Source organism: Thalassophryne amazonica, chromosome 5 (genome assembly GCF_902500255.1).
Source record: "Thalassophryne amazonica chromosome 5, fThaAma1.1, whole genome shotgun sequence".
Taxonomy (NCBI): Eukaryota; Metazoa; Chordata; class Actinopteri; order Batrachoidiformes; family Batrachoididae; genus Thalassophryne; species Thalassophryne amazonica.
Genome location: NC_047107.1, coordinates 107,639,974 through 107,662,386, shown reverse-complemented (window position 1 = coordinate 107,662,386; position 22,413 = coordinate 107,639,974). Strand labels below are relative to the sequence as shown.

At 40.3% G+C, this 22,413-nt stretch overlaps 1 protein-coding gene across 4 annotated transcripts in view; it reads left to right on the top strand.

The window, feature by feature from the left end:
- Window positions 1–9,363: 9,363 nt before the first annotated feature.
- LOC117511106 (poly [ADP-ribose] polymerase tankyrase-1-like) overlaps window positions 9,364–22,413 on the top strand; it is a 53,510-nt gene continuing 40,460 nt past the window's right edge. For 3 of the 4 annotated variants that reach the window (XM_034171071.1, XM_034171070.1, XM_034171069.1), the window contains exons 1-2: window positions 9,364–9,891; window positions 20,780–21,004. In XM_034171071.1, coding sequence (XP_034026962.1) covers window positions 9,414–9,891; window positions 20,780–21,004 — 703 coding nt within the window. In that variant the 5' untranslated portion in view covers window positions 9,364–9,413. The remainder of the gene's footprint in view (window positions 9,892–20,779; window positions 21,005–22,413) is intronic. The other variant, XM_034171068.1, reaches the window with a different exon arrangement.

Genomic DNA, 22,413 nt, shown 5'->3' with positions numbered 1-22,413 from the left:
GGTTTAGAATTCATTGTTGGTGTTGTGTATATCCCCCATGAAGGCTCTAAATATTTCAACCCTGATGCCTTTGACTTACTTGCTAATGACTGTCTTGAGTTACACGTTAAATATGGGTTACTGTTTCTTTTATTAGGTGATTGGAACTCTCGCACAGGTTTACTACCTGACTTTCCAACTGTGGATGAACATCTTACAAACGTGTGGCTTAACAGAAATGTCGAATAAGATTTGCAATGTTAAAACCGACCTTAATGCACTAGATATATGCACTGACAGATTCAATGAGGATAAACGTTAACAACAATGGTTATAAAATGATAGATTTTTGTCAAAGTGTAGGAGTAAATATTCTTAACGGCCGTTTTGGTGCAGACCAAAGGATTGGTCGGACAACATCTGATAACAAAAGTACAATCGATTATGCTGTAGCAAGCCCAGAGCTAATGCCATATGTTCTAGACTTTGAGTAGACTTGTTCGATAGTTTCCTATCGGACAAACACAGGCCGATAATAATCAAAATCAAGAAACATACCTTTATTGACACGAATGGCACAACAGAACTTTGTATCAGTAATGAAATGACCATGAATCCGACTATTATTAAAACTAAATGGTTTGATGGTTGTAAACAGAGATATCTAGATTCTTTTAATATTAACCATGTGCATGACATAACTAAAACTATTGCTAACTTTGATGTAACCAATATGTCACAATCCAAAATGGATGAATTTTCCCAAACCCTGTGTGATTTGTACCTGCTCCCTGCCAGATCTGAGAACATAACCAGAGAGACGACCATAAGCAACATGAAAAGAAAAAAGGTCAGGACCAACCACAAACCTTGGTTCGGAAAGGAAAATGAAAAATTAAGAGCAGAGTATTTTAAACTTTAAAACGAATACAGAAAAGCCCCAACTGAATACCTGAAAAGTAAAATGAAAGCTAAATGCATGGAATTAAAGAAACTTAACCGTAAAACAAAGCGTTCAGCCACGACTTTGAAAAACTCTTAAGAGACTTAAAACGCAGCAAACCCAAAGACTACTGGAATTTGCTAAAACATGTCCAAAGAAGTAAAGAAACAACAGGTAAAATATCAATTGAAACTTTCAAAGCACACTTTGAAAAATTAGGACAGAAGCATGACAGAAACAATTCACCAGAAATCGATCTAAGGAATATATGCCACTCTAAGATTTAAACCAACCTTTTACAATTGATGAAGTTAGACACCAAATAAGAAAACTCAAAAACAATAAAGCACATGGAATAGACCATGTCATAAATGAGTTAATAAAAAAACAGTCCTGAATGCATGGAACTACTACTTGTAGATTTTTTTTAACCTTGTGTTAGAGACAGGCTGAATCCCATCTGATTGGACGATAGGCCTCATTAAGCCTCTATATAAAAACAAGGGATGTCCTAACAGTCCAGATAATTACAGAGGTATAACCTTACTCAGTTGCATTGGTAAATGCTTTACAGCAGTTGTTAACGCTAGGCTAACCAGTTACCTAGATGCTATTGGGATTATTGGGGAGGAGCAGGGTGGTTTCTGTGAAGGCTATTCTACAGTGGACCATATCTTTGTTTTACATTCTATCATCAGTCTCTACCAGCAAAAAAAATCAGAAGGTGTATTGCGCTTTTATTGATTATAAAAAAGTGTTTGATTTAGTCGACAGATCATCTCTGTGGTCTAAGTTAATTGCACATAATATAAACGGGAAGCTTATCTCGGTGATATATAATCTTTATGAAAATGCAAAGTCATGTGTACTCAATAACCATGTCAAGTCTGAGTTCTTTTCATGTAACATTGGAGTAAGACAGGGTGAGAACTTATCACCATTATTGTTTGCTATTTATCTGAATGATTTTGACTATTTTATCAGCAGGCGATATAGCGGTCTAAAGGAGCTCGCAGGCGACTTTAGGACGCATTTAAGTGATGATGATATTGAAGTTTATTTGAAAATATTCTCATTATTATATGCTTATGACACCACTGTCATGGCAGAAAGTGCCAATGAACTGCAAAAGGCCCTAGATCCAGTGTTTTCGTACTGTAATGATTGGCATCTTTCTGTGAATACAAGTAAAACCAAAACTGTAATTTTCTCACAGGGCAAAGTAAGAAACAAACCAGAGTTCAATTTTGGTGAGGATAAACTAGAAATAGTGGATGATTATACATATCTGGGATGCAAGTTTAATTACAACAACCATTTTCAAAAAACCATGGCCAAACAAACTTCTCAAGCTAGGCGAGCAATGTTCAGTTTGTTGAGCAAAGCCCAGGCATTAGAATTACCTATTGATATCCTTTCTGAACTGTTTAATCAACTTGTTCTACCTATATTAACATATGGCATTGAGATATGGGGCCACAAAAATTTCCAAGCCATTGAAACTTTTCACCTCAAATTTTGCAAGCATACGAGGTCTGTGATGAAAAAAGTGGTCCTTTTTATTTTTTTCAAAAAATAAATGGATTTGATTCATATGTTTTTACGTCAAAGCTTGAACCCTCGTGCGCATGCGTGAGTTTTTTCACACGTGTCGGTGACGTCATTCGCCTGTGGGCAGGCCTTGAGTGAGGAGTGCTCCACCCCGCCCATCGGAATCTCTTTGTCTGAATAGCCGCTGCGGACGGCGCGCGTTGCTTTATCAACATTTTTTCTGGACCTATGAGGGATATCCGAGTGGACAGTATTCAAGAAATTAGGCTGGTTTTCGGTGAAAAGTTTAACGGCTGATGAGAGATTATGGGGTGTTTCTGTCGCTGTAAGGACTTCCCACAGAGCGGGACGTCGCGCAGCGCTTCCAGGCACCGTCATCGGCCTGTTTCAACCTGAAAACATCCTAATTTAAGGCTTAATTCACCCAGGACATCGTGAGAGAACAGAGAAGATTCAGAAGAGGCCGGCATGAGGACTTTATGTGGACATTCCACTGTTTAAGGACATTTTGTAATGAAAGACGTGCAAATCTGCGTGCGCCACGACAGGAAAAACACCTCCGTGTTGAAAACCATTTGTAAAATTCAGGTGGCTTTTGATGGCTTTCAACAAGTGAGTAACTGAGAAATTGTTTAACAGCTTGGGCATGTTCCAACTTGCCCGTTAAGGTTTCCAACGGAGGTGTTTTTCCTGTCGCGACCCCCCGCGGTCGGGTCTGGCCCGACATGCGACTCTGCCCGCACGTTCTTTCATTACAAAATGTCCATTAACAATGGAATGTCCAAATAAACTCCTCATGCCGACTTCTTCTGAAAGTTCTCTGTTCTCTGACGACTTACTGGGTCAACAGAGCCTGAAATGTGGAAGTTTTCAACTTGAAACGGTGAGACGCTGCCGCCTCGAAGCGCAGATCGCCATCAGGCGCCGTGGGCCGTCCTTAAAGCAACACTACCAGACCAAAATCTCTCATCAGCCGTTAAAATTTTTACCGAAAACCAGCTGAATTTATCGAATGGTGTCCACTCAGTTGTGCCTTACAGTTTTTGAAAAAATTTTTATCAAACAAAGCAGCAGTCTCTGAGCCATTGCCATTCCTAAACAATGAAAAAACGACGAGAGGGTGGGCCACTCCTCACTCAAAGACTGCCCACAGGCGAATGACTTAACCGACAGGCGTGAAAAAACTCTTGCATGCCCACGAAGGTTCAAGCATGTCTGATGTAATCACACGTGATTCAAATCCATATGGTTTTTGAAAAAAATAATAAGGTCTGTTACTTTTATCACAGACCTCGTACTCTCAAGGTACATATAAACACCCCAAATTACATGGTACTCGGTGAATTGTGTAGAACAAAAGTCCAACAAGTAACTGAAAACCAAATGTTAAACTTCTGGCTTAGACTAAAGTCAGGCAAGATTTCGAAACTTTCCTGTACTGTTTATCGCCTTTTATTTAATATGTCAAACAGTGACGTTTATACCACCCCATGGATACAAAAGATCAAATCGCTGTTAGATAATCTTGGTATGACCTTTTTATGGCATGAAGAATATATTAATCCCTCTTGGTTCAAAAAAGCAGTCGCACAGAAAATCAGTGACATTTTTTAACAAACCTTGTTGTCTGAAATTAACAATTCAACTGCCTACTTATCATACAGAATATTTTTCTGTACATACTTTTTGTTTTTGTTACTATATATGCTTAGCTCTTTGTAAATACTTTGGCTAGAGTGTTGCTAGTTATTTCTAGTCGTGCCATCTCCTGAACCCTGATTATGTGGCTAAAGCCCATAAAAACACTAACTTTCTGACCTATTTCTTTTTCCTTTCTTTTTTCCCCTTGTATAAAGTTCTTCGCACCATGGCATAATCTACTTATATTTTATTGTATATTATGAAGCTGTACCTCATATAATTAACATCTATTTGAACAAATTTGGTTCTCCATATAGAAAGTGTAAACTGAATATTATTATTATTGTTATTATTATTATCATCATCATTATTATTATTATTACTATTATTTCTTTTATTTCTTTTATTATTTCTTATATATATATATATATATATATATATATATATATATATATATATATATATATTCTCTTCTCTCATTCCTTTTACTTACTTTTTTCCCTCTCTTTTCCATTTTATTTTATTATTGTGTATGTCTGAATCACCTGTATTGTCTGTGATTGCATGCTTCTATTTGTTCTCTCATACCCCACCAGGGGTGCCTTTCTAGAGAATAAATCAGTCATTGTCATTGTCAACCCTGGAACAAGAGTGACCCCTGTGGGACGATTTGGGAAGGACAGGTTATTGATTCCTGCAGACTCAAAATCCTAACATTTTAAAAAGGAAATTCCATTGTATTGTTGTAACAAAAGAAAAACAGACAAGGAAACCTGTCACTCTTTCTTTTGTATTTATGCATGAAAGTATTATATTTGATGTGTTATACTCTGTTCATTGGGGAACGTTTACTTAGTGTGTTCTTTTACATATGTGTGTGTGGTATATAATTCCAGGTAAACCAGTTACCACATTTATTCTACAGGACTTGATTTGGTTTCAAAGCGGAATGTTGGAGCCACGCTGATTTATATAAATAAAACTAGACAAAGGAAACTCCAGAAACTACGTTACCCAGAATTCTTGGGGGTGGAGCTTATTAAACCTTTAAAAGAGCTCGTGCCCGGGAATTTGCTCTCTTCTCTTTGCTCTCTTTTGCTCTCGCTCTACTCCTACTTTTCTTTTCCTTGAGTCTAAAGACGCGCCTAGCCGTCAGTAGTAAATTTATGACCCTTTGTTTAAAGCCACGTGCTACTTAAGACTCATTCTTGTTTGGCCCACCGACAAGAATTCACTTTATTTTTCCGACAGAAAACGTTTGCAACCTTTGTCAAGTTTTGTCACGTTAAACGCGCCGGCGCATTTAACTTACTTTTTTGAATTTTCAAATTAAAATCTTTTCTTATTCAATCTCCAAATTCCTTTCACAAACATTTTTCTTCTAAATCAGCTATTGTTGCATTGAATTCTGATTTGACCAAGCTTCCAAAAGACGACGACGAAAGACGAATTTTTGATTTTTGATAGAGAATAAAGACGCTCAAACCTTTATTCTGACAAGCCATACTCCAGAGCGCTGCAGAGAAAAACATCCAGGTCAGCTGAGACGTTCAACAGCGACTTGAACTGCCGCCTTGAAACCACAGCACAATAACAGAAGTCATCCCCGCCGCTGACGAGACCGAGCGGGTCAGACCGGCAGAGCTTCTTTGTCAAGGTCCCTGACAAAGCTGTGTGGCGGACAGAGCGTCGACTGAACCAGATGATTCCAGCATCGGACCTCACGGAGACCCGCTGCACTGCGCAAAGTTAGACCGGGCTATGTTGTCAGATAAACAGAGTGGCTTTATTTAACTCTATTCAAAATCATTAATCTTCTCTCAGGTTAATAATACCAAAGTAAATTACCTGTTAAATTAGGATGAATCTTACTCCTAAAACTCCCGCTATGAAACCAAGTTATCTGAACATATAATCATTGCTCATTGAATGCCGTCATCATTAAATTGATCACTGTGATATGTCCTGTTATTTAACTCCTGCCAGAGTTAAATAAATGTCTTAAATGTGTGAAGTTGTCTGTGATTTTTGTATGGTTTTACAGAGGGTGTCGGATCTGACCTGCGGAGCTTATCCTTTAGAAATTGAGACTGATTAATTGAATTGAGACTAATCAATTAATGAATGCTTAAACTAAAAGTACCTATACTTTGAACTAGGTGGTGCCCCAAGGTAAAATTATCCCCGAGTGATAATTTTCAATATTCCAAAACATTATTATATTCATCCTGTGACTCTGTTCCTACATATGTTTACCACTGTGTTACATCACCTTCCCTTCTAACAACACTCAATAAGTGTTTGGGAACTGAGGACACTAATTGTTGAAGCTTTGTAGGTGGAATTCTTTCCCATTCTTGCTTGATGTATGACTTCAGTTGTTCAACAGTTCGGGGTCTCCGTTGTTGTAGTTTGTGCTTCATAATGCGCCACACATTTTCAATGAGGGACTGCAGGCGGCGGCGTTTCTAGATGTTGTTGATGTATGGCTTTCGCTTTGCATGGTAGAGTTTGAACTTGCACTTATAGATGTAGTGACGAACTGTGTTAAAAGACAATGGTTTTCTGAAGTGTTCCTGAGCCCACGCGGTAAGATCCTTTACACAATGATGTCAGTTTTTAATGCAGTGCCACCTGAGGGATTGAAGGTCACAGGCATTCAATGTTGGTTTTCGGCCTTGCCGCTTACGTGTAAGAAGTGCTCCAGATTCTCTGAATCTTCTAATTATTTTATGGACTGTAGATGATGGAATCCCCAAATTCCTTACAATTGAACGTTGAGAAACATTGTTCTTAAACTGTTGGACTATTTTTTCATGTACAGTGGGGAAAATAAGTATTTGACCCCCTGTCAGTTTTGCAGGTTTTCCCACCTACAAAAAATGGAGAGGTCTGTAATTTTTATCGTAGGTACACTTCAACTGTGAGAGACAGAATCTAAAAAAAAATAAATCCAGAAAATCACATGATTTTTAAATAATTAATTTGCATTTTGTTGCATAAAATAAGTATTTGACCCCCAAGAAAAACAGAGCTTAACAATTGGTACAGAAACATTTGTCTGCCATTACAGAGGTCAGACGTTTTATTAGTTCTTGACCAAGTTTTCACACACTGCAACAGGGATTTTGGTCCACTCCTCCATAAAGATCTTCTCCAAATCTTTCAGGTTTGGTTGTTTCAGCTCCCTCCAAAGATTTTCTATTGAGTTCAGGTCTGGAGACTGGCCAGGCCACTCCAGGACCTTGAAATGCTTCTTACGGAGCCCCTCCTTAGTTGCCCTGGCTGTGTGGGGTCATTGTCATGCTGGAAGACCCAGCCATGACCCATCTTCAATGTTCTTACTGAGGGAAGAAGGTTGTTTGGCAAAATCTCGCAATACATGACCCCATCCATCCTCCCTTCAAACGGTGCAGTTGTCCTGTCCCCTTTTCAGAAGAGCACCCCCAGAGTATGATGTTTCCACCCCCCATGCTTCACAGTTGGAATGGTTTTCTTGAAGTTGTTCTTATCCTCTAGACATGGTAAGTGGAGTTGACTCCAAAAAGCTCTATTCTGGTCTCATCTGACCACATGACCTTCTCCCATGCCTCCTCTGGATCATCCAGATGGTCACTGGTGAACTTCAAACGGGCCTGGACATGTGCTGGCTTAAGCAGGGGGACCTTGCTGCCCTGCAGGATTTTAAACCATGACAGCATCATGTGTTACTAATGTAATCTTTGTGACTGTGGTCCAAGCTCTTTTCAGGTCACTGACCAGGTCATCCTGTGTAGTTCTGAGCTTTCTCAGAATCATCCTTACCCCACAAAGTGAGATCTTGCATGGAATACCAGACCGAGGGAGACGGACAGTCATCTTGTGTTTCTTCCACTTTCTAATAAATAATCACAACAGTTGTTGTCTTCTACCAAGCTGCTTGCCTGTTGTCCTGTAGTCCATCATAGCAGAAGTGCAGAATAAGAGGGCTTCTTAAAGAAAAATTAACAGGTCTGTGAGAGCCAGAATTCCTGCTGGTTGGTAGGGGATCCAATACTTATTTTATGCAACAAAATGCAAATTAAAAATCATACAATGTGATTTTCTTGAATTTTTTTTTTTTTTTTTTAGATTCTGTCTCTCACAGTTGAAGTGTACCTACAATAAAAATTACAGACCTCTCCATTCTTTGTAGGTGGGAAAACCTGCAAAACAATGTGGTGATCCTCACCCCATCTTTGCTTGTGAACGGCTGAGGCTTTCGGGGATGCTCCTTATATACCCAGTCATGACACACAATTAGTGTCCTCAGTTTATTCTATTGAAAACAGGTTGAAGAGGATTTGCAAATCATTGTATTCTGTTTTTATTTACATTTCACACAACATCCCAACTTCATTGGAACTGGGGTTGTAATTTCAATGTTGATTTTTGGTGGAAACTGTGGGTGATATCCGTCTGAACATCTTTTCACCCACTTTTAAAATAGCAAAAATGCAGCTACATTATCAATGTGTCACAAAATGCAAATTAGTTTCATCAAATGGTTGTTTCGATGAAGTTGTTTTCGATGGTTGGTGAAATCTGGTTTACAAAAGATGTCAATTCGTTGCATTCAATGTTTGACATAAAATGCCACAAATACACAGCTGTGTTGACTGCGCACTGTCAAAAAGAAGCCTCCAGAACATTGTAATGTGAACAGATTTAGGAATTATTTTCAAATTAAAAATTTACGTTTATTTTTATAACGTGCGAAGACAGAGTTGTTCGTGTTTGGTCGCTGCACACACAATGGCTGTAGGAACCGAGCTTAGGAACACTGTAGCAACGACAAATCCAGTGTGAACACAAAGAAATGTGAGACTTGATGTTCCCCTGACGTTTCAAACCACTGTTTCACAGTCCATGAAAGTAAAGGCAAAATATACTTTGCTGCCACCTGCTGGACAGTTGCGGAATGTGAATTGATGTCAAATTCATAATTCCATATCAAATGCTTAATTTGATATGAAATTGTGAATTTCATATTTAAATGCTTAAAAACAGCGTGCCACCAGCACTTACGTTGTTTTTCGTGAGGAACTGATAAAAAATGAACCATAGTTTGATGAAGCAATTACGGTGACAAATAAAGAAAACAGCCTCGTTGTTGGAGGCTAAAAACATTTTTAAAAAGAAAAACCTTAATTGGCAGCTCCATATGTAACGTGATTTTATTTCCACTTTCCAAACGGAAGAAAACAGGAAACGCTGCCGTTTTTCCCGGAAAAGAAGCCAGCAGCAGCAGTAGTAGTTTATTGTTGCCTGAGCTGCGGTAATGGCGGTGCCTCGTCGCTCCTCACAGCAACAACAACAGCAGCAGCAGCAGCAACAACAGCAGAGTACTTTACAGTCTCCACCAAGAAACAGTTCTCTGTCGGCCGCCCCTCCAGCTTCCCCGCCGATGGTTGTGCTAACCGCGCCTGTCGGCCCCCCGGAGGGTGAGCGAGAGTGCAGCGGCGGGATGGAGATGGCTCTGGCCTCCCCGGACGTAGGAGCCCCGCTGTTGGCGAGCAGCGCCAGCTCCACCACGACCACCTCTGGCGGCGGTAGCGGCAGCAGCAGCGTGTCCAGCCCGGGCTCCGGGGCTGCCAGCCCAGCTGAAGGCAGCAGCGGCATCGGCGGGGCGTTCAGGGAGCTTTTCGAGGCCTGTCGAAACGGAGACGTGTCGAGAGTCAAGAGGCTTGTGGATTCGGTGAACGTAAACGCGAAGGACATGGCTGGACGAAAATCTACTCCGCTTCATTTCGCTGCGGGTACGCTAAGCTAAGCTAAAATAAGCTAGGCTAAGATAAGCTAAGGCTACAGATACAGTGGTTTCGTAATTCTCTTCAGTTGATGACTAGTTCATGATAGTCATGTTTATTACACGTTAACCTGTTTTTTTTTCTTGTTTTTTGCCTTTTTCACTTCTCATACAAATGAGCTGACCTATACTAACCAGCTAAATTTATCTCGCAGGGCTGAAAGTTACGGCACCACTGTCAACATACACCTCAAATGAGTGAAAACAGTTTTCTTAACTATGTACTGGAATGGTGACGTTAAAACACATTATCTACCTTTCCTGATACCCATTGGATTAATTTGTTAATGGTACCTCACTAGTTTTTTTCCATTTTGATAACTTAATGACCAAATTTTGCTTTCCTGTCAAAATGCCGTCAAGCAGAAATAAAAACATAGTACCTAAATACCAAAATTGCAACAACATTTACAATAAACTCATTAATACTTGAGTCCAACCAGATTTTTGGGGGCTGATACAATACCGATATTAGGAAGTTAAAAAAAATTTATTTAGAGAAGGTACGATGGATGAGGTATTTCCTGTTTTTTCTGCCGTATGATTTGTTTGGAAGTGACTCCTTAATTACATCGAAACAATAATAATAATATTCATATATATATATATATATATATATATATATATATATATATATATATATATTTAACAGAAAGCATTGCTTTCTGTAGCTGTACATTGATTGTCAGCTCCGGAAAGCAACACTCTCGGCTATGGAATCGCGCCATGTTTGTTTTGATTGTGGTACAACCGCTTTGGTCGTACAACAATCATTGATCTCTCACATTTCTGTTAACAGTGGAATTCATGTGGGTCTTTCAAACTTAAGGCTGTGTAGTTTCCTTTATTTATTTATTTATTTACTTTTTGTAGTTGCTTATTTTAGAGCAGTTCTGTGCTGAAAAACATTATATTTCAGGTCTGGACGGGGTTGCTAGGGCCAGGTATTTAACAAGTTTGTGTGTGTGGGCCTCCATAATTAATTAGATTAGGAACACTTTATTAATTCCCAAGGGGAAACGTAATTGCCACTTTACAGTTCATACATACACAGGCGGATGACACAATAAAATAAAAACATTAAAATGCAATAAAAGCTGCTGGGTCAAAGGACATGCCCATATCATGTTCTCACTGGCGCTTGGATAAACAATCCCAAGGAATGGCCTGGTGGAATTGTGTGTGTGTGTGTGTGTGTGTGTGTGTGTGTGTGTGTATTAGGGCTGGGCGATCTGGGTTAAAAAAAAGAATCTCGATTTTTTTTTTTTTTCCCTCATATCATTCAGTCTCGATTTTCGATTCGATCTTTAAACATTCTTATTCAAAATACATAAATATTTGTTATAATTCACTTATATTAAAAAAGACAACATAGATGTTTTAAAAGATGATTTCTGGTTTTTATTATCAAGAAAATTTAACTATGCCATTTCAAGTACAATAATGAAAATATGAAACTTTTCATTGTAGTGACCTGCACATACAATGTTATTAAAAATAGCAAAGACTAAAATAAAAAAATAGTAATGTATAAAAATGTGCAAACTTGCAGTGGCCACATCTGTAAGCTTGAAATTAAACAACTGTGTAAGAGTAAAGATGTAAACACACACTGAAGCTATTATAATTATGCATATAAATATAAAATGAAAACGTGCACAGCAAACAGTAGAAACAATGTAAACTTAAACTCTTCATTCACAGGTTTCTTTACCAAAAAATGTTTATAACTATAAAATGAAAAAGTGCACAGCAAACAGTAAACAAAATGTAAACTTTACTCTTCATTCACAGGTTTCTTTACAAAAAATGTGTATAAATATAACTATAAAATGAAAAAGTGCACAGCAAACAGTAAAACACAATGTAAAACACATCCTTCGCAGGTTTTTGGCCAGAAAGACGAGTCTGTCAACAGCATCTGGTTTTAAGGCTGCTCTGTGGCATGTGACAATATTGCCACTTGTGCTGAAGGCACCCTCTGATGGTGAGCTTGTTGCAGGTAGTAGAGAAGTTTGAATCTTCGACTGGACTGGGTTGCTTGACGCGAGGACCTTTCGCTTCAAATCGCAGAAGCTTCCTCAGCTAAAATTCTTGCTCTGGAAGTCTGACTTCTGTCTGACTCTTGTAGAGAAGAATAAAACAGAAGCTAACAAAAGCTGGAGTTTTAAACCTAACCAGACCCCTCCTACTGAGAGGCAGACTGCTATAGGCTAGTGACTAAACAATAGCTCTAATTAGCAACTATTGTGCTCTAGTTAGCACACCTAATGACAGGACAGCTGTCCCTCTAATGATGGAATGGATGCCTTTCTGATGGCTCCCTTGATGACGTGAATGACTCATTACCATGAACAAAAGACTGAAACTCCTTTGACCTGAGTATCCCATTGTAAACAGGGGATAAAGCATGTCTCAGACCCCCTCCCCGGTTAAGGCTGGGTTTCAAATGTTTTACAAAGAATGCCACCTTGACCCCTCTCTCAAACCATTTCTTCTCTCTGGCTAATATTTTAACTTCCTTGTCCTCAAACGTGTGGTTACTGTCTTTAAGGTGGAGATGAACCGCAGACTGAGGTCCACTGGCGCCCTCTCTGCGGTGCTGGTATTGCCTTTTGTGTAAAGGTTGCTTCGTTTCACCTATGTAGTGTTCGTTACAGTTTTCCTGACATTTGATAGAATACACTACATTGCTCTGTTTGTAACTAGGGATCATGTCCTTAGGGTGAACTAATTTCTGTCTCAAGGTGTTAACCGGTTTAAAGTAAACTGGGATTTTGTGCTGTCTGAAGATCCTCTGTAGTTTTTCCCCTACTCCTGCTAAATAAGGGAGAGACACTCCTCTTCTTCTTGTCTCTGTCTCCTGTCTATCTGGTCTCTTTGTTCTCTGGGACTTCTGCACTTTGTCCAGGGACCATCATGGGTACCCACATACTGTGAGGGCTTTCTGGACACGTTGTTCTTTAGCCCTTCCCTCTGCAGTTGTGGGCACTTGTAGGGCTCTGTGTTGAAGCATCCTGATCACCCCGAGCTTGTGTTCAAGGGGGTGGTTTGAGCCAAAGAGCAGATATTGGTCAGTGTGAGTTGGTTTTCTGTAAACCCCTGTCTGGAGCTGCCTGTTCTCTCCAATCGTAACATCACAGTCCAAGAAAGCTAAATGGTTGTTTCTGGCATCCTCACGTGTGAACTTGATATTGGCGTCCACCGAGTTGATGTGTTCTGTAAAGTCCTCAACTTGCTGTTGCTTGATTTTAACCCATGTGTCATCAACATATCTGAACCAGTGACTGGGAGAGATGCCCGTGAAAGATGTCAAGGCTGTCTTCTCCACTCGCTCCATGTACAGATTGGCCACAATGGGGGATACCGGAGACCCCATCACACAACCATGAATCTGTCTGTAGTAATTCCCCCTAAACAGGAAATACGTGGTGTTGAGGCAGATCTCCAAGAGTTGGCAGATGTGGTCTGGTTTGAGTTTGGTCCTTTCAAGTAGAGACACATCCTCCAGCAGTCTCTGCCTCACAGCTGAGACAGCCTCAGCAGTGGGGATGCAGGTGAACAACGATGTCACATCAAATGCTAACTAGAGCACAATAGTTGCTAATTAGAGCTATTGTTTAGTCACTAGCCTATAGCAGTCTGCCTCTCAGTAGGAGGGGTCTGGTTAGGTTTAAAACTCCAGCTTTTGTTAGCTTCTGTTTTATTCTTCTCTACAAGAGTCAGACAGAAGTCAGACTTCCAGAGCAAGAATTTTAGCTGAGGAAGCTTCTGCGATTTGAAGCGAAACGTCCTCGCGTCAAGCAACCCAGTCCAGTTGAAGATTCAAGCTTCTCTACTATGGAAACCACCTGGACAACTGAGAGCCTACACAGAAACTTGTTGCAGGTATACAAAGGTAGCACTTGGCTAGGCGACTGAGTCTGGGGTAAGTCAGGCTGTGCAGTTTCCACCATTCCAGAGGATCTGCTTCGCTGTCAACATCTGGAGCTGTGAGGTAGCTTTTCAACTCAGTCTCAGCTGCCTGCTCTTCAGTCAGTCCTGAAGCTGGAGTTTGAGGAGCTGATTTTTTTAAAGAAGCTCCCCAGAGATTTTTTGGGCTTTTTTGCTGGTGTTGAAGCTGCTGAGGTATCTCTTGTCCTGCTGGGGGAGGGGGGTGGGTCAGTGACCATTTGTCCAAGAGCAGTAGCCTTAACTGCCTCCACTTTGACATCCTAGATGTATTTCGTTCTGAACCGTGGGTCCACAAGTGATGCCAAGTTCAGAAGATCATCAGTGGAGTCGTCACTGTATTTTTCATTTAAGTATTTTGTGACTGTACTCTTGATGTGTCTTGTTAAATCCCAGTCATCATCCTGAATCTTCAGCACCTCCTCATTGAAAAGATGAAGCACTGGTTTAATGTAGGACACAGAAACATAATGCTCACCAGAAAGTGCATCTGTGAACTTCACAAGTGGACTTAGGGCTTTGTGGACAGCTTCAAGGACCTCAATGTCCTGCCACGAAAGGGTTAAGTGCCGTGTTTTTCTGTCTGCAGACAGTACTTTTGTTATGGCCTTTTCCTGCTCCAAATCTCTGGCCACCATTCCCATTCGTGATCCCTACCTTGTTGGGGATTCAGTCACGCGCATGTGCCTGGGAAGATTCAATTCCTGTTGAGCAAGAACAAGTTCCTTTTTTCGTTTCCAGGAGAAGGAGAAGGCCCCTACTACCTTCTTGCAAACGCCTGTGGCTCTTTCCACCCTTTGGTCCTTCATACTTCCCTCTGTAGAAAAAAAATAAAAATATGCATCATTTATTCATACAGAACCTTTACCTACTGAGGCTATAAATGGACGATTGGTTATAATTTTCTATTGTAGCAATAAAATTAAGAAATAATGTTCTATGTTTGTGTGCTTTGGTACCCTTTTCCAAGAGTACCTGAATTTCAATTATATTACCTAATTAAATACTTATACACATTATTTGTAAGTTTTAGCATTTCAAATGAGAAAAAACACAAAAATGAACTTGATTTTTTTTTTTTTTTTTGTGAAAAATGATTATGTAAAGGAAGTTTGGATTTCACATTTTTAACAGGAAGCTGTAAGTGTTTACAATCAAAATAATTAATTTTGTGTGTCTAGAACCCAGAAACAGTGCAGATTAGAAACAGTGCAAAAGTAAACATTTTACAAGGCGAAAATATGCAAAAGGTAACCAATTTTAAAGTGCAGAACCAAACAATATGAATAACAACAAAGTGCAAAACTATATATAAATATATCAATTATTATCTGTATTATTAAAATGTGTAATAAATCACTAATTTGATCACTCATTTTGTGCAAAATTATACAATATTAATAAAACAAAGTGTCAAACTACATACAAATATATAACCAAGAATCAAAATTAGATCTAAACTACATCAGTCCATTGTCAGTGTGGTACTGTTTGTAACAGTTTCTGTCTGGCTGAAGACAGAAGCCAATTTTACAAACACCCTGCCTTTTCCTCAAAAATTACTACATTTATGTTTGCTGTCTGTCTCTGTACTTTTCTGTCACTTTTGCGCTCTTTTTCATACTTTTCCCTCATTTCAAAAGTCACTGAATGCACTTTACCGTAATATATGCAACATATAGCATACTGTTGAAAAGCATGGGTTCTTGGCTTGCTGTCAATGTTGAAATTTTTCAGATTGAGGACTTACATGAGAACTTACGGTAATGAGAATCAGTGGCGCACTAGTGTGAAACTTCCGTGTTTTTCCTCTGCGTGATAACGTCACAGGCTTACGTTTACCATAATATACCATATATCATTGGGAAGCCTTTGGTGTTAGCTTAACAATGCTTTCGCATCATTCAGATTGGACAGACTATGGCGGAGTTACGGTAAAAAAAAAAACGCATATGGAAAATATGGCGTGGGCGCCATCGCCGTAGATAAAGGGTTAATAGTTATTTATTTATTTTTTTGTTACATATGAATCAAATCTGTACATATTTAAGCCTAAAACAAGCCTAAAACTAATTACTACAATACAAATGTTACTAATAATAAGAATGATAATTTCTTATTATGGCAAACTTAGTAATAAAAAAAATAGTATACCACTCTCCACTTTCACTTACCAACTGCAAGGTGTAAGCGGTGTCCAAAGCACTGCATCCTGTTCCAGCCTTTACTCCTCGTGGCTTTAACCATGTTGGCAGCGTTGTCTGTCGTGATGCAGACCATGCGCTCCTCCTGCAGCCCCCAGGAAGCGAGTGCGTCCTCTAGGCCCTGTGCTGTGATGTCTCCAGTGTGATCCTCCGGAAAGTAGAGTGTTTGAAGGCATTTACTCTGTAGGCTCCAGTTTTCATCGATATAGTGGATAGTTAAACTGAAATAGGGCTGCGATGTCCAACTGGACCAAATGTCAGTAGTTGCTGCAAAGTAACAAACATTTTGTAGTTGTTTTTCCAATTCTGTGCGACATGTGTCATATAATTGCGGCAAAGCTGTTTGGGAAAAGTACTTCCTCCCAGGGAGCGTGTATGTACTGTCTAATACCCGCATTAACTTCTTAAATCCGACCTTTTCGACTGTAGATATTGGCATCATGTCCTTGGCAATGCAGTATGCAATAGTGTTCGTTATTGTTTTTGCCCTCTTTGAATGTTTATCGTATGGCGTGACGGCTGTGAGCGCTGCCGTGATCGATGTCTGCTGAGGCTTTGTTTGAGCGCTATGAGCGCTACTTGTGCTAGCAATGGCATCACTGCTACTTGCAGCGGGCTTGGTTTGTTTTTCCGAACACTCGTGTTGCACCGGGTGATACCGTCGCAAGTGATTGAATGAATAAATTTGTAGTGTTCCCCGTCTTGGTGGATGCTACGCAACGACAGACTTTACAAATGGGCTTTGCTTGTAGGTGGTCTGTTTGCAAGTAACCAAACCACTGCCATATTGCAGACGTAGCTCGGCCAGTTCTGTCAACAATCTCTTGTACCTGGGTCACGTATCTCTTCCCCTTCGCTCTGGATTTCAATGTCGCCATATTCCTCTTGCATTATTCAGTTTATAATCCACTTTCTGAAAATCCACTCCTCCTCTCACGGTCTCAAGGTTACTTCACTCAGGTACTTTCTTTGTCTCAACAAGTGGGCGGCAACTCCTCTCAGCCACATGGTTTTTCTGTCACCTGATTGGTCAATAAATGTCGATTAAAATGCACTTCGCTTATAATCGAGATCGAGCACAGTGTGGATCGCGATTCATCAATCTTTCGATTTTTGGCACAGCCCTAATGTGTGTGTATATATATATATATATATATATATATATATGTGTGTATATATATATATATATATATATATATATATATATATATATATATATATATATATATATATATATATATATATATATATATATAGGGATGTCCCTATCAGGTTTTTTTGGCCTCGATCCGAGTCATCTGATTTTGAGTATCTGCCGTTACTGAGTCCTGTTCCAATAGTGACAGATTGCCATGTAATCCCTATGGAAGGACGCGTTGTGGCGCCACAAAAGTTCAACCCACGCAATGGGACGTGAATTAAGCGATTTTGAGCAATTGGCGTGATATCGCGTCACATTGCCCTCTTCCCCAAGTTGAAAAATCTGAACTTTTTCGTCTTGTCTCGTCGCGATAACCAATCAGTGACTGGATATGTAGTGACATGGAGATGTCTGGAGTTTATACTTGATGTGGACATGTCCTGTCTCTGGCAGCCTGTCTCTTATGTCCCTTTTGTCCTTTATTTCACAATTATGGCAGAGTTTGAGGGGAGAGCGAGCAGCGGCAGCAGCCGTTGTTTTTTTTTTTCTCGTGCGCATGTGAACGAATTGTCCATGAAGATTATTTATTAACTACACAGATGTATAATAAAACAAATGGTGGCTGGTTTATAACAGTTATGACAGCGTTTTAGGGGAGAGTGAGTAGCAGCACCGCAGCAGCAGTTTTTTTTTTTTTTCACATGCCCGCAAATGAATCGTCCGTGAAGATCATTTTATTAACTACACAGATGTATAATAAAATAAATGGTGACTGGTTTATGACACAGTTTGAGGGGAGCGCGAGCAGCAGCAGCCAGTTTTTTTTTTTTTCACGTGTGCGCGCGAACGGGACAGGGGGTCCTCAAAACTGGGTCCTGGAGAGGCGGAAGTACCGCTGAAAGCTGCCGTCATCCAGATGCAGCTTCTGCAGCAAGTGATGAATTTGCGCCCTCGCGTGGTGTCCGGTGTGAACTCGGCTCAAGCAGAGCGACACACTGGGCGATGTTGGCGCGTCCATCACCAGGCGAGGGATGCGAATTTGTGGCGTCGCGTGGTGTGCGGTGTGAATGCGGCATTAAAGTTTTTAAGAGCCTGGATGCTTTTAATTGTTACCTGATTGGGTGGGTGATGACAGTCTTCCAAACAGAAGGTCCAATTTATAGTTAATGAACTTTGAAAATATAAATACTGTTTATTCTTTTTGAAATCACATTAATATTTTCATGCTGGTACTGTACTTGATAAAGATCCATTTAATTATTATTTACCAGAGGTAAAATGAAGCCCACATAATTCTGCACACTTTCCTGGGGCCCTGGGTGATCACTCTGGGTTCTGTCACTTTACTGCTTGAATTCAAGCAATCTTCCTTTTGGATTCTACAGGGAAAGTGGTGGAAATATGTCTGTAGCTAACTCTTCCAGCCGAATGCTGCACAGTACAGCAGCATTATAAATATTTTTAAGAAACATGTGTAACCCCAGACAGTAACGTGGGTTGCTTCCTTGTTGTCCTCAACCTAGCAACAGCATACAATGCATTATGGGACCAGAAGTACACACTGCAGAGGTGAAGTACCTTCTTTGTACTGATACATCGGCAGATATACACATAAAATTTGGCAATGATTACTAACATTTCATTATCAAATGCTTATGACAAAGAAATTTGAGGCTTGATGTCTTACAGTTTAAACTTGAATTTTGGTATAAATCTGTGTAATAATGATTTCTAACTCTCTCTGTAGCAACCTCCCAGTTCGGTACCATCCCTCCAAAGGTAAATACCAAGGGTATTTAGATCTCAATAATGGCCTTTCTTCTTCCCATGAGAAGACTCTTCCCCCATGCTTTAATTATGGACTGTTGTTTATGAAAGGGAGCACTGGAAAACGGGGTGTAACTGTTGATATATTGCAGCTTAGGCCTTTACTACTATAGACGGGGCCTGCACTACTATAGATGGGGCCTGCACCTGGATAGCACCCAGGTATGGTGCAGTACATGTTGATTTCTCACATTTCTGTTTCCAGAAATTAAATTTTATACTGCAAAGTATTGTTTGACATTGTGCTGGTTACAGTAGAAGCATTGGACATGGGATGTGCACTAGTAAATATAAATATAATCAACAACCAACCAATGTTCCAATTTCGGCCCCACCTAGCTGCTGGCAGAGTGACCACTTGTCTCTTGTTGATGTAAAATGCCCACTCTTGTTGAAAATGGCAGCTGCTCATTTTCCCCTCTGCCTCTTACAGCTAATGGGGCCGAGTGTTGAAGGGGGTTCCAGTCATGCTTGACAGCACTGTGCCCTCTGAACAAATAAATGGACTGCATTTATATAGTGCTTTTCTATTCTGCATCAGATGCTCAAAACGCTTTACAATTATGCCACACATTTACCCATTCCCACAAACACACTCACAGGGATGTCAGGGTGCTGCCATGTAAGGTACTCACTACAGACTGGGAGTAACTTGGGGATTAAGGACCTTGCCCAAGGGCCCTTATTGATTTTCTAGTCAGGCTGGGATTTGAACTGAGGATCCTCTGTCTCAACTCAACGCTTGACCACTACCATTTCCAGCAACCAAAGTGTTTTTCTGCATTGTTTGTAAGTTAACATAACAGTTTTCATATCAGCAAAAATTTCCCCAGTGCTGTTAAGGGTAGTGAAAGGGTCATATAGGCCAGCCGTTATATCAGTCAGGCTCTGATTAATACATTATATACATAACTGATTGTCCAAGCATAGACGTTGACATGCACGTCATCGAGAGCGTGTATAGTACTGTCACACGGCCTCGCCCCCTCCACATGCAGTCCACATTGTGTAATTTAAGTGTTCTTTTTTTCTTCTTTTTTTTTTTGTCTTGGTGGATCATGGGATTTATTTTCATTATGCACAAAATACTGAAGAGATGAATCATGGCTGTGGTAAATGCTGGCATGAATGGAAATAAGTTAGTTTTAAAATAAGTTATTTTTGTTGGTGGTGGTGCCGGCATCCTTTGGTTCATGGTGAGAAACGCTTCCATAGTAGACAAACACAGAGGGACTTCTTTAAAAACACTGCGTTTCTTAAGTCATGATAAGGAATTAAAGTATTTCCAAATGTTATTTTCCAAAATAAGGACAATTTATGTGGATAAGTTTTCATCAGGCTGTGATGATGAATCTGACTGAAACAATGCAACAGGTAAGATTAAGACTTTAATATTAACTCAGTGTGTGAATGGTTTTAATATTAGAAACAGTCTGAACTGTAGGAATGGTTGCATGAGGACTGCAACTTTTGCTTTAGCTGCTGAGGCAGTCAATGGACAGCAGTGGAATAGCGCCTCCCTTTTGTTACCGTTGGGTCAGTTGTTTTGGTACCCGTTCCTAAATCTGGATGTGGAAACACACAAATAGCGTGCCGTACTGACCCGGACCGCTCAGGGGAAATGGGACTTAAGCTATCCTATGTGCTGTGGATTTGCAACAGTGCCATGGGAATATTGATTAAAAAGCTGAAAATAAATGTATTTTCATTTTCAGGGTTTGGCAGAAAGGATGTGGTGGAGCACCTCTTGCAGACGGGGGCCAACGTCCATGCCAGGGATGATGGAGGGCTCATACCTTTGCATAATGCCTGCTCTTTCGGCCATGCTGAAGTTGTCAGTCTCCTTCTGTGCCAGGGTGCAGACCCCAATGCCAGAGATAACTGGAACTACACTCCGTTACATGAGGCTGCCATCAAAGGAAAAATAGATGTGTGCATAGGTGAGGCTCGCCATTAGTCATGCTTAGCACACGCCACTCACCGGTTGTGTGCCATCTTTTCTTCAGGGCTATAAGTAGCAACATACTGTCATGTTCTTGAAATGTTGCAGCACCAGATTCAGGTGTCTTGACTTGTAATTTAGGCTGTTTAAGATGTGTGTGTGTGGGCAGTGAACTTCAAACCGGAAAAAGGTGACATAGTTTGAACTTCTTCTGGCTGCTTGAGATATGTGTCATTGTCATAAGATGAGTTTTATGTCTGTTGTACTGGCTTTTAAAAGGGTCCAAGAGCTTTTAAAGTTTTGAAAATCATCACTCCGCATTAACATGGCTTCTGTTTTGAAATTTTTATGTCTTCTCGATTTGCATGTTTCTCAACAGCCTTGAAATTTTTTTTTTTCTTTCCTAAAACTGAAATCTAAGGGTGCTCGGGGTAGGAAGCCACTGCTTTACTTGTGCAGCCTCATTTTTCTTGGAAAATCCCTGAACCTTCCTGACACACTGTGACATCACAGCAGCACTTTTCCAGGCAAATACAGCAAAGTTTGTTAGCTTGAATGGAAGTTTTTTGTTTTGTTTTTGTCTAAAGTCAGCTGATTTATTGCACAAAATACAGACAAAAGACCTCATCCTGCTGCTGGAGTGCTTTTTATTGCTGTATATTATGAGCTAGTTATTAGATGTTTATCATCATAGAAACAAAGCCTATGAGAAACTTTCTTTACTTCTAAAGGCCCAGTCACACGGCACTTAAGGAAGGGTGATGAAGCCCTGACGAAACAAGAAATCTGGACTTTCGTTGATTTTCGTTGGCATCGTTTAACCTTCGCGCAGCTTCATTCCTGCAGCTGGGGCTTCGTCAGAATTTTTAAACTGTTGAAAAATTTGAACGAAGGGCAACGAAAAACTCAATTCGTCTGTGTTTCGTTTTGCTGTCGTTCTTGACATTTTTTAATCGTTTTAGTTTTTGTAATGTTATTGTTTAATTTGACTTCGTTGGAGCAGCTGAATGTTTTCACACAGTGCAGAAGCCGGTTTGTGAGCACTGAGGCTGCTGCTGCTTCATGTAAGTCCCTTCGGCTGCTCCCTTGGTTGCACTCAGGGTCGCCACAGCAAATCCAAGGTGGATCTGCCTGTTGAATTGGCACAGGTTTTACGCCGGATGCCCTTCCTGACGCAACTCCGCATTACATGGAGAAATGTGGCAGGGGTGGGATTTGAACCCAGAACCTTCTGAACTGAAACCAAGCGCATTAACCACTTGGCCACCACCCCTGCGCTGCTGCTGCTTCATGTACTGTTGGAAATTACAGGGCAAACTCAGCCTGCTTGCTTGGATTGTTTTATTCTGTGTGGGGGGTCAGCCTCAATGGGCTCAGGCACCTTACATAGGCCAAAATTAATCTTTT